Source organism: Crinia signifera, chromosome 8, assembly GCF_055691185.1.
Source record: "Crinia signifera chromosome 8, ASM5569118v1, whole genome shotgun sequence".
Taxonomy (NCBI): domain Eukaryota; kingdom Metazoa; phylum Chordata; class Amphibia; order Anura; family Myobatrachidae; genus Crinia; species Crinia signifera.
In genome coordinates, this window is record NC_139224.1 from 181,930,426 (window position 1) to 181,946,064 (window position 15,639).

The 15,639-nt window shown below is 45.0% G+C and overlaps 1 protein-coding gene across 1 annotated transcript in view; it reads left to right on the forward strand.

Moving 5' to 3' along the window:
* Window positions 1-15,639, forward strand: part of CC2D1B (coiled-coil and C2 domain containing 1B) — a 210,946-nt gene that overhangs the window by 137,727 nt on the left and 57,580 nt on the right. Inside the window, exon 20 of the mRNA XM_083158258.1 lies at window positions 3,171-3,387. Coding sequence (XP_083014384.1) covers window positions 3,171-3,387 — 217 coding nt within the window. The remainder of the gene's footprint in view (window positions 1-3,170; window positions 3,388-15,639) is intronic.

Below are 15,639 nucleotides of genomic sequence, written 5' to 3' on the forward strand. Positions count from 1 at the left end.
TAGCACACACCATTATGCCCAGTACACATTCCAGCACACACTGTTATGCCCAGTACACATTCCAGTACACACCGTTATGCACAGTACATATAATAGCGCACACCGTTATGCCCAGTACACATTCCAGCACACGCCGTTCTGCCTATACACATTATAGCACACGCCGTTATGCCCAGTACACATTACAGCACACGCCGTTATGCCCAGTACACATTACAGCACACGCCGTTATGCCCAGTACACGTTACAGCACACGCCGTTATGCCCAGTACACATTACAGCACACGCCGTTATGCCCAGTACACATTACAGCACACGCCGTTATGCCCAGTACACATTACAGCACACGCCGTTATGCCCAGTACACATTACAGCACACGCTGTTATGCCCAGTACACATTACAGCACACGCCGTTATGCCCAGTACACATTACAGCACACGCCGTTATGCCCAGTACACATTCCAGCACACACCGTCATGCCCATTACACATTCCAGCACACACCGTTATGCCCAGTACACACCGTTATGCCCAGTACACATTCCAGCACACACCGTTATGCCCAGTACACATTCCAGCACACACCGTTATGCCCAGTACACATTACAGCACACACCGTTATGCCCAGTACACATTACAGCACAGACCGTTATGCCCAGTACACATTCCAGCACACACCGTTATGCCCAGTACACACCGTTATGCCCAGTACACATTCCAGCACACACCGTCATGCCCAGTACACATTCCAGCACACACCGTTATGCCCAGTACACACCGTTATGCCCAGTACACATTACAGCACACACCGTTATGCCCAGTACACATTCCAGCACACACCGTAATGCCCAGTACACATTACAGCACACACCGTTATGCCCAGTACACATTACAGCACAGACCGTTATGCCCAGTACACATTCCAGCACACACCGTTATGCCCAGTACACACCGTTATGCCCAGTACACATTCCAGCACACACCGTTATGCCCAGTACACGTTCCAGCACACACCGTTATGCCCAGTAGACATTACAGCACACGCCATTATGCCCAGTATACACTGTTATGCCCAGTACACATTACAGCACACGCCATTATGCCCAGTACACATTCCAGCACACACCGTTATGCCCAGCACACACCGTTATGCCCAGTACACATTACAGCACACACCGTTATGCCCAGTACACATTCCAGCACACACCGTTATGCCCAGTACACATTCCAGCACACACCGTTATGCCCAGTACACATTCCAGCACACACCGTTATGCCCAGCACACACCGTCATGCCCAGTACACATTCCAGCACACACCGTTATGCCCAGTACACACCGTTATGTCCAGTACACATTCCAGCACACACCGTTATGCCCAGTACACATTTCAGCACACACCGTTATGCCCAGTACACATTTCAGCACACACCGTTATGCCCAGTACACATTCCAGCACACACCGTTATGCCCAGTACACATTCCAGCACACACCGTTATGCCCAGTACACACCGTTATGCCCAGTACACATTTCAGCACACACCGTTATGCCCAGTACACATTCCAGCACACACCGTTATGCCCAGTACACATATAGTACACACTGTAATGCCCAGTATATATTATAGCACCTACATGCTTGTTGCTAGGGGTTACATGCTCCTTGCAGGAGTTACATGCTGGGGGGGGGGGGGGCATATTGTGCTGGTTTCAAAAGGGGAGGGGGCGTTTTATGCTGGTTGCCATGGGGGGGGGGGGGGGTCATTTTATGGTCGTTGCCACAGTTGGGGCAACGAGCGGGCTATGAGCGCGGCGGGGGACTGGATGTGGCTAGAATAGCTGACTCGCTGCGCTGAGTTGTTTTATCCACATCCAGTCCCTGGGGATCGTTTTAGGGTAAAATACGCGCTATAGCGCGTTTTTGCGAACCCTGCCGGTTAGTAAATGTCACCATTATATAGAACTTTGCATTAACATTAAATTACTCTGAGGTAAATGTGGATCTGGCAAAGCTGCAGATTAATAAATCCATATACTTCATGTGTTACCACCGGAATCACTGTACCCCAAAACCTTTCACTGGAATGTTCTGGTCCATGTACAAGGTGACTGATCCGGGGATTTATATGGTCAGCGAGGTCTTTACCAATAACCATTAGGATCAACATTCTGTAATTGTCATTTAGAACTCTGGTCTAGTGTAACGCTGGTTGTAGATCATTTGTGACTATCGGCGGGTGTGCCATCTTTTGTGTCCAGAATGTGTGTAGAATCTGCCTCTATCCACCCTGGTTACTTAGAATTCATTGTCACCGTCGCACCGTCTTTACCGCAGAACTGTTATCTGCCATCGGTTCTGACAGCCTGCATGTCCCCAACCTACCGATTGCACGAGAACGCTGAGTAGTCCTGTTGCTGACTGTCGCATCCCTTAATGCTGGATAACAGCCGAGGACAGTGATTCCTGACGGGACTCATGGATATGTGATTCTGCAGCGTGGGTGCAGAGATTGTGCTTCCCGTCTGGCTTAGGATGTCTCGTGGCTCTGCCCTAATTCTGCCCGGCTGATGTATGTGATTATACAAATCCCATAGACACTGTTTTAGATCTCATCCGATACTAATTACTGCTTACTGAGACCCTGTTGGAGATAAGAACCTGTAATAGGAAATGTTTGTATGACCGCACGTGTTACAATGCTGCCGTGCACCGGGGATGGCGGGCCACTGAGCTGCCGTGCACCGGGGATGGCGGGCCACTGAGCTGCCGTGCACCGGGGATGGCGGGCTACTGAGCTGCCGTGCACCGGGGATGGCGGGCCACTGAGCTGCCGTGCACCGGGGATGGCGGGCCACTGAGCTGCCGTGCACCGGGGATGGCGGGCCACTGAGCTGCCGTGCACCGGGGATGGCGGGCCACTGAGCTGCCGTGCACCGGGGATGGCGGGCCACTGAGCTGCTGTGCACCGGGGATGGCGGGCCACTGAGCTGCCGTGCACGGGGATGGCGGGCCACTGAGCTGCCGTGCACCGGGGATGGCGGGCCACTGAGCTGCCGTGCACCGGGGATGGGCAGTGAATATTACTGTGACATTAAAAAATGAATATATTGAATTTAGGCTTTTGAATCCCAAATGGGGAACAGTACATTAATCAGCCTTTGCTATAAGCTGTAATACTCTGTATATTCTGCATACGGCAGCTGGTGGCAAAGTCTGATCTCTGTTCCCTACTTGCCTTATGTTTTTACTATTTCTTTTCTTGGGACAGATTTGAGAAAATGGCGGAAGACTGCAAGAAAAACTGTGAGATCCTGACTTTATCACAAGCTCATTGCATGGACCCTCCTCCATATCACTTTGAGGACAAGACGCTGAAAGTTGTCAGGTAACCGCTCTAGTGCAGTGGTCCGAGAGATTCGGACAGTGACCTGCTGTCAATAACCATCCACAAATACCTGGTATTAGCAGGGCTGCCTTCTAGGACTAGAATCCTGACCCTGAGTGGAGAGGATGGGGGGTCTGGCTGCTACAGATCATGCAGCATCTCCACCCTCTCCTCTGCACTCAGTTACACTCTACGGCTGCAGGAAGGAGGTGGCACAAGATGGGATGGAACTTACTACAGTAGGTGGAGCCAGAAATCACCGCAGGTGGAGGGACAGGAAGATATAAAGGAGCCACATGCTCAGGGTGGCCCAGGAGGATCCCTTTCAGAGGATAATACCCATAGTCTTCTATTGGGTAACACCTTCTGAAGATGGCGTTACTCACCGGGTCCATGTTCTGGAATGTTTTACACTGAAGCTTGTTACATATGAAAATGAAGCCAAATTTCCAAGACAGCATTTTTTGGTGTTCCCTTTGTACATTCTGCACATAGTAGGGTCCCAGGCCAATTAGTATTCCCTCATGCTTTAACATATACAGTACATAGGTGCAGGGTGCGGATTACTGACACATGACTTATCGCCCAATTGCTCTCACTCAGGAGCGGTTTTCTATATATTACTGATATAATAATAATGATAATAATAATAATAATAGCCTATCTGGGAGCATCAAGAGCTGAGAACAACAGTAGACAAAACACAGATCTGTGAACAATAGTCTTCCAGTTACAATAAATATATATTCTGTCTATAGTGAGGAATATCTCCATTCACTAACATTGGGAGCAATATCTATCTATGGTATCTGTTATTTGGTCCTGCAGGCTTTAGGAAAACCTCTCTCTGAACCATTGCAAACAGTGGATTTCAATTGGCTCATAGTAGTTACATAGTAGTTTAGGTTGAAAAAAGACTTTCTTCCATCAAGTTCAGCCTTTGATTACCGGTTATATCCATTGGATGTTTTTATCTAATAAATGATTGTCTAGCCTTAATGTAAATGACATTATTGAATCTGCCAACACTTGGAAGAGAGTTCCATAATTTTACTGCCGTGGCCTTAAAAAAGCCTTAAAAAAGTCCTTCCTTCTGTGTTCTAAACCTCCTCTCCTCCAGTCTAAGTGCAGAACCTCATCTCCCAGTAACCAATTTCAAAGTAAATAGGCAGCCTGACAGATCATTGTACAATATATCTTGGTATGCCAATCTGCTACTCCTCCTCCCAGACGACCCTGGGACCCAGCTTCTTCGCATCGATCTCCTCTTCTTTATCTTGACTTATTGCTGCTACGCTTGAGCGGGTGGTTATTGAACAGGTGCTGTTGGGGAAATATATTATTCCTACAATGCTTAGAGCACACAAGCTTGTAAGTTCCAGGCATTATTATCATACTGTATGTGGAAGGCATTCGTCCTGTGGTGTGAGAAGAGGCGCCTTTTAGCTATCACTTTTAGGTTGCGCATTCGTCTCCGTTTTCTCCAAATTGGATTTGAGGATGGTCTTCGTCTCAGTTCTTTTAAAGTGCAGGTTTTGTACTTTCCATTTTCTTTCAAGAGTCTGGGTTCTCTTCTGGACTTTTCTGCAAGGCGCGTTAAGGCTGCCTTTTGTTCCCATGGAAAAACTAAGAAGTTTTTGCAACAAGATAAAATACAAAAAAAGAAAGAGAGCGCACTGTGATCTTTTAATTTGTTATTATTTTACTCAATTATTATTAAACACAATAAAATAAAATCAATAAAAATACATACATTTACACAATAAAAAATGTATTAATATTGAACATCCGACTACAAACACTAAGTGCCTGAGTTTAGATTCTTTTAGCCATCGATTGAGCTTCAATTTGGTATAGAAAGTATCTAAGTAGATGGTAATAACACAACAGTTCCCTTTGGTTTGAAGATAGTTGTATCAACTGCTTTTAATTAGCAACAGCCTGAATAGCGTTATACTGCCTTTGATCATTGCCAAGCTCCAACTTATTGCTGGACTGACCAAATCCAATAAAACCCACGGCCATCGTGTTCGCGGCAAAAGGTGCGGCGAGAGACGTCCTTCCATCCTGGACGCCGGGGTGTGAGTAACATTCTGCAGCCACATCAGCTCCCAGCGCCAGCTCTTTCAACATTGGAGCAACGCTTGTCACCAGCAGACCGGCCACCACCCGGATCCATTGTGTCTGCTCCCGGTACCGGCTCACACACCATCGGAGCAACACCGGTAGTAGCAGACATCTGGGAATAAAAGATCACCGCCACATCCATTCTCCCACACCAACCGGTAATATGTTTCCTTTTTTCCATCAGGAACACTGTTGCTAATTAAAAGCAGTTGATACAACTATCTGCAAACCAAAGGGAACTGTTGTGTTATTACCATCTACTTAGGAACTTTCTATACCAAATTGAAGCTCAATCGATGGCTATAAGAATCTAAACTCAGGCTCTTAGTGGTTGTAGTCGGATGTTCAATATTAATAAGTTTTTTATTCCAGATGAACTCGGATGGTAATATACATTCACATTATCAGCTAATCTATGGGAAATCTCCATTATAATCATCACGCAAAAATATCCCTGGGATATATATTTAAAAAATTGTGCACATGGACTATATGTCTAACGATTCATTATAATTTATATGTATTTTTATTATTAAATTTGTTATTTTTGAGAACCGTCTGGTCTGATCATTGGTACAGCCAGCACTGGCACATATCTTTATGGCTGGATGAATTTGTCTGGCCATTTCTCAAGCTTATGGTGCCCATACACTAGTAAGATTTATCTTCAGATCTGTCTGAAAATGTTTTTCCTTTTTTTTTCTGATTTGTAGAATTATTCCCTTGTGTACATTGTACTAAACTCTGCAGGGTTGCCCCTCCAGTCTGTTATTTCCCAATTTTTTTTTCAACTATATTTCTCCTTCATCCACTAGGTGTCACTGGAGTAACAGTGAGGATAGAAGGGCGACCACAGGGAGCATGGGCACTTTAAATATAATTGAGTGTGGCCAACTCCTCCCCTTCTACTCCCCACCTAGGCAGTCTTAGAATGTGCCCTCATGGGAGCTGGTAACACTACTCGCTTGCTCCAGGGCATTTCTTTTTTAAAGCTTGACATTTTTTTTTATTTTATTTTAACTCAAAAACAGACAGGCAGTCTGCCGCTGCCTGTCTGCATCGCGGGAGCTGTTGGAGGGGATCCGGCGGCAGAGACCACCGTCTCCGGAGGACAGCCACCACTGCACGCGGTGCGTGTCCCGTCCTCCCTCAGCCTCTACCGCCACCGACCAGCAAATGGCAGCGGTAATGTATGCCTGACCTCCCGATCAGCGCGGGGGTCAGTGAACAAAATTATGGCGGTAGCGCAGGTAAAAAGGGTGTTTTAAAACTGGCGCCATTTTGGGAGAGCACGGAGCAGCTGAAGGGGCGGAGCTACCACGTGGTATGCTCCCAGCAGCCCCGGCTTTTCCCCAGCGTGACTTCAGCACAGCGGCGGCCATCTTCTAAGTGTGCACCGCTGCTAACACGCTGAGGGACTCCGTTTTGGCTTAGACAGTCTGCGGCTCAAGCACAGCCTTCCTCCGGGTGTCCAGACCTGCAAAGCAAGCTTCCCCAAGCCCTGCTCGCAGACAGTGGGGTTAGAGCTGGGTGAGACAGTTCTGGGCTGTATGCAAATTGGGCTATAGCGCTCCCTGGTATATTCCATAGCGCTGTTGTTAGCCTCTGTCAACTTTTCCTGTAATACTGTCTCTCCTGTCCAGTCTTTCTACCCTTCTTCCTGTACTGTCCCCTGGAGTGTGTGTACAGTTGATATTAACCTGTTGATTGTTGCATATATAATTTTAATTATATATATATATATATATATATATATATATATATATATATATATATATATTTAAAAAGGGTTATGGACCTCGGCGATCCGTGCTTAAATATATATGACTGGACCAAATTGACTCCGTCAAAAAAGATAATAATTTATTACAATAAATGAGGGGATAAGGGGTTTCACAGCAATCAATAAATGGATAAAGCTAGCACATGAAAAATAGTACAATAAAAAATATATGAATACCACTTAAAATCTGAATAAAATTAGAACGGTGGTTTTGACGAGGGAGTAAAAAATATGGATAAATAAAAAATTATTCACAGTGACTAAATATAAAAGAAGTATAGCTTAACTGAGAGATGAGGATAAGGACTCAAAAGCTGCCCGACATGTTTCGTCTTACAAGACTTCCTCAGGGGGTGGGGACAAACTGGTTTGGAGCAGGTATATATCACTAAGACAGGCTGACATCACTTCCTGTAATTATGTACATCAATTAAGCAAGGTGTACTGGTTTAATACTATTTACTATGTATGTATCTCTCTTAATACATTATGTTTGATAACTGGCCGAGTAACACATAAGTTCATTAGGTAGTCTTTGTGCGCTAGTAAGAAACCGCGCTCTAAAGTCTTTAATTGGTGATCGGGGGTATAAGGAAGTGGGGCGGAACGTCACTACCGCCCCACTTCCGCCCCACTTCCGCCCCGCATCCACCGTCATCGGGGATCGAGTGCGCATGTAACTGGGTCCTCTTACAGGCAGAGGAGGCGCGTCTATGTTCCCGGCTGTCTCCGTTGTACTGGAGGCATATACTGTATCGAGTCACATGTCCCGTATTTGCATGGCATCACGCTCATTCTCTGAGATGTGTGGTGCTGACATCTTGTGGAACTTTGACAGAAGAGCAGCCTCATGTGATGCTTTTCTGTGTGCAGAGGTTTGCATGTTTCTTCTTGCCCGGCATAGGAATCAGACCTTATTGTATGATATAATCTTGTCATCTATTATTTCCATTAGAGGATATGTTGATAAGGGTTTACAGAAAGGGTGCTATTTCATAGTTGTTGTTGAATCCTTCTAGATGGAGGGTATTTAATTCAAAAATCCAGAACATTTCCCTACGTGAGAGTAGGTTGGATAGATCACCTCTTCGTTCCCCAAGTGTGACCTGTTCGATTCCTTTGTACACGAGTTTTTCTGGATCCGAATTGTGATGTTCCAGGAAATGTTGCGATACTGTATGTGTTTGAATTTTGTTTTTAATGTTCCTGGCATGTTCCTGAATCCGGGTCTTTAATGGTCTTTTTGTCTTGCCAATGTATTGGAGGCCGCAAGGGCACTCCAACAAATAAATAACTGAGGTAGTGTTACAATTGATGAACTGTTTTTTTTTGTAGTCCTTGGTTTTCTCTTTGTTCTGAAATATTTTTCTGTTGGGATGTAGTAGTCTACAAATGTTGCAGTGGCCACATTTGAAGCTACCTATGCATTTGGGCATTGTGTTCGTTGCGATGGTCTTTTCTTTTAACATGCTTGGGGCTACCATGTCTTTCAAATTTTTTGATTTCCTAAACACCACTTGAGGGCGTGTTGGTAAATGGTCCCTGAGGACTGGGTCCATCATGAGGATGCCCCAATGTTTGTTTAGTGCTGCTTTGATGTTCTTTTCATGATGGTTGTAGGTAGTGACAAACTTTACCCCTGGTTTTTGATGTTCTCTTTTGCTGTACTGGAGGATACTGTTTATGTCAAGATCTTTTGCTCATATTCTGGATAACCTTTCTCCCTGAATCTGTCTGCATAGGTATTTAGTTGAGTATCTCTTTCAGTGTCTGTTTTGCAGTTACGTGCCAATCAATGGAACTGTGAGAAGGGTAAATTGTCTTTCCAATTCTTGAGTTGGCAGCTTTCATAGTGTACATAGCTGTTTGTGTCCACATTTTTGATAAAGTTTTTTGTGATGACTGAATTTCCACTTTCATCAGCACCAAATCCAGGAATTCCACTCATTCCATGCTGGTATTGGAGGTGAATGCTAGGTTGAGGTTGTTGTTCCCTATGTATTCCAGGAATTCATTGAAATCAGTCGTTGTCCCGCACCAAACAATAAGAATATCGTCAATATACCATTTAAAAAGAATAATATTGTCCTTAAAACGATGGTTGTTGTAAATAAAATTCCTTTCCCAGTAGCCCATAAGTAAATTAGCAAAGCTAGGGGCAAAGATGGTCCCCATAGCAGTGCCGCACGTTTGTAAGTAAAAGCCATCCAAGAATTTACAATAATTGTGTTTGAGGATGAATCTCATGATGTCACAGATGAATTGTGTGTTGTCATCTGATAGTGATGTATCCTCTTTCAAGAACTCATTACAGGCTCTGATCCCATCTTCATGGTTAATGCAGGTGTACAGTGATTGAACGTCAATGGTGGCCCACATGTAATTTTCTTTCCAAATTAGATTATCCATGATGTTTAGTACTGACGTGGTATCTTTCAGAAAGGATGGAAGGTTCATGACATGTGGACGTAAAAATTTATCAGCGTACTCTGAAAGATGAGATGTCAGTGAATCGATACCGGCCACAATCGGCCTACCCGGGGGATTCTGCAGACATTTGTGTATCTTCGGAAGAAAATAGAATATGGGCGTGGTTGGGTTGGTATGGAGCAGGTATTGATATTCGTCCTTTGTTAGTGTTCTGTTCCTCAAACCTTTGAGTAAGGTGGTACGGAGTTCCTCTAGAAAGCTATCTTTAGGATCCTGTAATAGTGGGATATAGGATGATGTCGACTAGTAGTCTCCTCGCTTCTTCCTCATATGCTGATCTATCCATAATCACCAATCCACCACCCTTATCAGCTGATTTGATAACTATTTGGTCGTTGTCACGCAGAGTTTTTATCGCTTCTCTTTCTTTGCCTGTAAGATTCTTTTTCGGTATACCTGGTTCTTCTTCTATGCATAGTTCCTCTTTTACTGCTTCGTAAAATGTCCCAATGTATGGTCCTTTGGACTCTAGGGTATAAAATTTTGAAGTAGGTCTCAGACCAGATCTGGAATTATTTGCGTGGTTCTGGATTATTGCATCCTCTTTTCTTAGAAAGTGTCTCTTCAGTGTGAAAGGTCTGGTAAACTTGTTGAGGTCAATAAATGTATCGAACCGACTTTTTCCTTTTGTCGGTGCAAATGACAATCCTCTGTTGAGAAGGCTCATTTCTTGATCTGAAAGGGTATGTTTAAAAAGATTGAAGATGCCTTTTGGGGTTACTTGTTTTGGTTTAGAGTTCTCCTCTTGTGGTAGCTTCTGTTTGTTCCTTCCACTGCCTCTGCATCCTCTCCTTCCTCCAGTCTTCTTTTTAAGGGGGAAGCATGATTCACTTTCTCTATAATGGCCGTGGTGGTAAGGTCCTTGATGCGAGTGTGAGGATACGAGTTCTTCAATCACTCAGACACGAGCAGATGAAACCAAAATATGGTTTATTTTTATCACAGCACACACATGTAGATAAAGACAGGAACAAGAGGCAAATGTAGCCTATAAATGTTATCAGGTAGCAGTCCAATGGCAGTCCTTGTAGCAGCCGTTCCAAAGCACAAAACTATCACTCCTCCACACAGAAGTGATAGCAGATAAGTCCACACGATACCTTGTAGCAGCAGTTCCAAAATGGCAAAACTATCACTTAATCCACACAGCAGTGATAGCCGAAACCTGTGTAAATCCACACAACACAGACGCTCCACACCAGAGCTTGGTAGGATGCCCCCTTCCTGGGCAAACGATGTGTTCCACAAGATCCAGTGAAGGGTAGGACCCCTGAGACCGGATTGCGACTAACATACTGAGCTGGCAGTTGTACAAGTCATTTTAAAAACTTCCAATTTCCCACGGGGCTTAAACTGCCAGGGGGCCGGTACTTGGTTCGGATTGGTGGACCCAAGAGTCAGACACATCCCCCCAGGTAATATCCAGCTGGCCATCTGCTGCATCCCCCCTGCTGGGTCAGGCCCCAAAGAGTCTACTAGAGTCCAGAAAGGCACAAAGGAGTGTAAATACAATTAAGGTAATTTGGTTATGTCCTGATTACCCCCCTGTGAACATTTCCTGTTGATAGCAGGGGAATTTGATCACCCCCTGTGAACATTTCCTGTTGATCAGATTTGCTTAACAGCATCTAATACTATGGTACACACAGATATGGGGAATAGAAACATCTATGGGGAATATGAGGGTACCGACGGACTAAAATAGTACATTAATTACTACACCTAATAATATATAGTAATTACAGATTTACAGTGAGTCTGATAACCTCACATTCCTTCCCCTACTATTGTAGTCCCGGTACCAAGCTGTTCTGGGACCAATAACAACCTGTAGTGTGATTCAGAGCAGAGAATCTGGGCTAGAGGCGCACCACCTGAGTCCCACAGAGTGACATCATGCCAAACCCATCTTGGAAGAGGCGGCTGGTTTGCAGAATCAGCAAGGGCAATATCACAATATAAGTTATGCATGTTAACTAACAAGTGAGTTAGCAATTCCTCCTCTTCAGATGCTGGGTACCCCCCCTCTGCAAAATTGTAACCTTTTACACTGGGTACACCTATAGGGTGTACTACTACTTTTGCCCCTGGCATAATGGGGCAGGGAGCACTTTCCACCTCCCCCTCTTGCCCAAGGAACATCTGCCCAACGGCAGCCCAATATCGGAGCTCTGGCCCTGGCACTTCCGCCACTCTGTCAAGTCCTTCCTCCCTCAAACCCAAACTAGGGGCATGGCAAATTTCAGTACAGCATTTGGTCTCAATGCCCAGGGCTGAGAAGGGACCCTCCATCAGGAACAATTCCGCTGGTGGCTGCAGGGCAAGCTGGTCCACGGCCAGTACTACCCCCTCAAAAGCCTGGGTCTCACCTGCCGCTTCCTCTGCGCAGTCCTCAGTCTCCAGGATAACCACCTTCCCCAGCTGAATATGCTGGGCAGCCTGAAGCACGACATCATCTGCGACTGGTATGCTTGTGGCCTGGATGTTGTCGGATACTCCTCTAACCACGGTGATCTCCTCTTGGACGCAGTCCTCATAGATCCCCTGGCAGCAGGATAATAGCTCTTCATCTTCCATCTCAGCAAAAGGGAAGCTGTAGTGCAGCTCCTCCTGAATAACCTCCTTCACTTTGGGGATACCCTCCCCCTGCAGAGAACACTGAGCAGCTTCCTCCCTAGGATGGGGGAGAAGCAGTTGCAAACGGTGCCTTTCATCACGCCCCCTGCGACACTGATCTTGCCATGCTGGGGTATCCAGGAGCCCCCGATCAATCGCCTCTTCCTCTGCCACCACGAAGCACTCCTCCAGACACTGCAATTGTTCCCACACACTCAACTGTGCACCGAAATGGAGGATCCATGCCCGATAATCAGCAAATGCATTTGTAGGATCTCCCTGATTGTGAAGGATCTGCTGAAGGATTTCCCCGCGAGTGCAGGGTCGGATGGGTATACCTCGCAGCTGACATTCTGCTATCAGCTCCTCCATACTCATTTCTTCAAGGGCAGTTAGGGGCCCCCCTGACAACGACCCTTCTCTTGCGGTAACAATTAATTCTGTGGCAGACCCCTCGGTTGTCTGCCCAGATTGCAGTAGCCCCCTTCTAGACCTTTCCTCTGGTTCTATCTGGGGCATCAATTTATTCTGGACTTGTCCTTCAGCCTCAGAATATTGTCCTCTTTGTAGCATCTGGGTAACTGTAGCAATCACTTCCTCTGTAAATTCTACAAACTCTGGCTCCCCCAGCAGATTCCAAGAGGTGGCCTCACCTTTACAGTGCAGGAATGCATCCCCCAGGTAACACAACTTGTCCTGAATGCTGGATACTCTCCACCCGCTGATCATCTGCTGAGCGTCTTCCCAGTACTCCCAGATATAATGCATTTTTCTGACAATAAATAACAGATCCGGCTTCCCAGCCTGCCGATACACTGAAGAACCTCCATCCCTGAGCTCCTCTGCTACAGGGGTCTTGAGGCATCGATTTTCTTTCCTTGGAAACATTTTCCCTTTCACAGGACTGACACCTGCTCACTTGCTGAACATCACCTTATTGCATTTTCCGTTTCCTTACATATGGTCTGATCCTCTGTTCTCTGTGCTTTCTGTGCTCGAAGGTTGGTGTCTGAATGATCCCACTGTCGCTGCCGCCAAATGTGAGGATACGAGTTCTTCAATCACTCAGACACCGAGCAGATGAAACCAAAATATGGTTTATTTTTATCACAGCACACACATGTAGATAAAGACAGGAACAAGAGGCAAATGTAGCCTATAAATGTTATCAGGTAGCAGTCCAATGGCAGTCCTTGTAGCAGCCGTTCCAAAGCACAAAACTATCACTCCTCCACACAGAAGTGATAGCAGATAAGTCCACACGATACCTTGTAGCAGCAGTTCCAAAATGGCAAAACTATCACTTAATCCACACAGCAGTGATAGCCGAAACCTGTGTAAATCCACACAACACAGACGCTCCACACCAGAGCTTGGTAGGATGCCCCCTTCCTGGGCAAACGATGTGTTCCACAAGATCCAGTGAAGGGTAGGACCCCTGAGACCGGATTGCGACTAACATACTGAGCTGGCAGTTGTACAAGTCATTTTAAAAACTTCCAATTTCCCACGGGGCTTAAACTGACAGGGGGCCGGTACTTGGTTCGGATTGGTGGACCCAAGAGTCAGACACATCCCCCCAGGTAATATCCAGCTGGCCATCTGCTGCATCCCCCCTGCTGGGTCAGGCCCCAAAGAGTCTACTAGAGTCCAGAAAGGCACAAAGGAGTGTAAATACAATTAAGGTAATTTGGTTATGTCCTGATTACCCCCTGTGAACATTTCCTGTTGATAGCAGGGGAATTTGATCACCCCCTGTGAACATTTCCTGTTGATCAGATTTGCTTAACAGCATCTAATACTATGGTACACACAGATATGGGGAATAGAAACATCTATGGGGAATATGAGGGTACCGACGGACTAAAATAGTACATTAATTACTACACCTAATAAAATATAGTAATTACAGATTTACAGTGAGTCTGATAACCTCACAGCGAGTACTCGTTCCTGCGGATAAAAAAGTGTTTCTTCCATTAAGAGGGGAATTATTCCTTACTGGTAAAAGTTGATTGGTTGTGTGTACTGGTCTATGTTTTCTGGTTTCCCAGTCAACATTTTTGTTTTTTCTGCCTGTATATTTTGCTTGTCTCCAATTGGATGTTCGTCCAGTGTTAGGGTGTGTTTTAAAATCTTTGCTCCATTTTTTAACTTTGTTCTTTTCATAGTCCAGTTTGTCCCTGTTGAACTTTTTCTCCTTGTTCCCTCTCACTTCAGTTTCTATACGTTCCAGTTTCTTATTTAAAACTTCATCATTGATGGCAAAGTTCTCCTCGTCTTTACGTGTAGATAGTTTTATTTCTGCTTCTTTAATCTCTGTTTCTAGAGTTGTTAGTACATTTTTCTTTTCTGTTATTAGGAGCTTCATAAGGTCGATTGAGCACTTGTGTAGTGCTTGGTCCCATTCTTTCATGAATTCGGGGTTGTCCATACCAAAGGTGGGTTGTTTCATAAACCTGAGCCCTCTTGGGATTCGATTAACACTCACATAGTGTTCCAAGCCTTTTATGTCCCACCAGGTATGGACTTCTTTGGAAAGAAGTTTCTCCATATTCCAAAATAAGTTGTCTAAATCATCGCTGTTATTGATTGGGGTTATGTCCCTTCCCTCATTAAATATTTTCTGACATGCATCACTTCTGTTCTTGACCCTCTCATTCCCTCTAAACATGTTGTCTTATGGGGATGGGGTCTGGAAACTACAGCTCACGGAGGTGATGTCACGCTTGTCCGTGTGACATTACGGAGGTGATGTCACGCCTGTCCTCCCTAGCACCAGAGAATTTATGGATACACAAAAGAGAGGGGGTTCAGCGCCAAGATATAATACACAGAAAGTAATTAAAAGGATGGATATGGTGTCCGTAAATAAAAAAAGCACTCCCCACTAACAATGGGTGTCTGCACGAGACCAAAAAGAGGGACGGTGGTGGACCGTCTCTATAGAAAAAAGAGATATTTAAAAAGGGTTATGGACCTCGGCGATCCGTGCTTAAATATATATGACTGGACCAAATTGACTCCGTCAAAAAAGATAATAATTTATTACAATAAATGAGGGGATAAGGGGTTTCACAGCAATCAATAAATGGATAAAGCTAGCACATGAAAAATAGTACAATAAAAAATATATGAATACCACTTAAAATCAGAATAAAATTAGAACGGTGGTTTTGACGAGGGAGTAAAAAATATGGATAAATAAAAAATTATTCACAGTGACTAAATATAAA